Source organism: Nematolebias whitei, chromosome 6 (assembly GCF_014905685.2).
Source record: "Nematolebias whitei isolate Nwh7 chromosome 6, NemWhi1, whole genome shotgun sequence".
NCBI classification, from domain to species: domain Eukaryota; kingdom Metazoa; phylum Chordata; class Actinopteri; order Cyprinodontiformes; family Rivulidae; genus Nematolebias; species Nematolebias whitei.
The window spans coordinates 18,480,925-18,481,937 of NC_056503.1; the positions used below are offsets into that span (position 1 = coordinate 18,480,925).

General features: G+C 39.7%; 1 protein-coding gene across 1 annotated transcript in view; it reads left to right on the top strand.

Annotated features, from left to right (window-relative positions):
- LOC119411562 overlaps positions 1-1,013 on the top strand; it is a 50,613-nt gene that overhangs the window by 46,941 nt on the left and 2,659 nt on the right. The window contains exon 3 of the mRNA XM_037678516.1: positions 441-891. Within this exon, the coding sequence (XP_037534444.1) occupies positions 441-891 (451 nt within the window). The remainder of the gene's footprint in view (positions 1-440; positions 892-1,013) is intronic.

A 1,013-nucleotide genomic window follows, 5' to 3' on the forward strand; every position in this document is an offset into this window, starting at 1 on the left:
ATATATGTGATTTGGCGATATATAAATAAACTGAATTGAAAAATTTCATTGAAAATTGACCCTTCCATGAAGCTTAACACTCATGTAATCACGACTTAAATCCTGTTTTGTTTTTTTTTTTATTGTTTTTCACTTGAGGCGACTGTCTAAATTGAAGCCCATACTGTCCGAAAGTAATCTTGAGACAGTAATACATGCTTTCATAACATCCAGGCTTGATTATTGCAATGCACTTCTTTTTGGACTCAGTAAGATATCTATTGGACGTTTGCAACTGGTTCAAAATGCTGCAACCCAATTTTTAACAAGTTCAGGTATTTTTTCAGTTTTATGCAGAAATATAGAAAGTTCTAAAGGTTTCACAAACTTTCAAATACCACTGTGTGTGAATATAATGTTATACTTGTGCCTAATGTTCACGTTTTCATTGTTTCCTGCAGAAGTTCAGCAGATGGTGCTGATTAAAGAAGAAGCTCCTGAAGTACGGATGCTTGGTGTGGACCAACAGGCCACAGAGACCCTCAACATAAAGGAGGAAGAGGAAGAACTGTGGAGCAGTCAAGAGGGAGAGCAGTTTTGTGTGAAAAAGGAGACTGATGACACTGGGTTTTCATTCACTGCTGTTCATTTGAAGAGAGAGGAAGATGAAGAGAAACCTCAGTTTTTACAGCTTCATCAATATCAAGTAAAAGAGGAAGATCTTCCAACCAGCAGCTCAGCTGACCAGATGAAACCAGCAACTGGTGGAGAGGACTATGGAGGAGCAGAAACTACCAGGAACCCAGATCTACATACTTATGGAGATGATTACAGCTCTTCAGAGACTGAAATCAGTGAGGAGGAGGATGTGAATGACTCTGACTCTCAGCTAAAAGACTTATCAGGCTCTGGGTCAGAACCTGAAGACAATGACAAAGACTGGAAGGAAAGCAGAGCTCCTGAGTCAGCCATACACACTGTCAACAAATCTTGCAGCTTCACTGAGCATGGGAAACAATTTCACAAGACAAGTC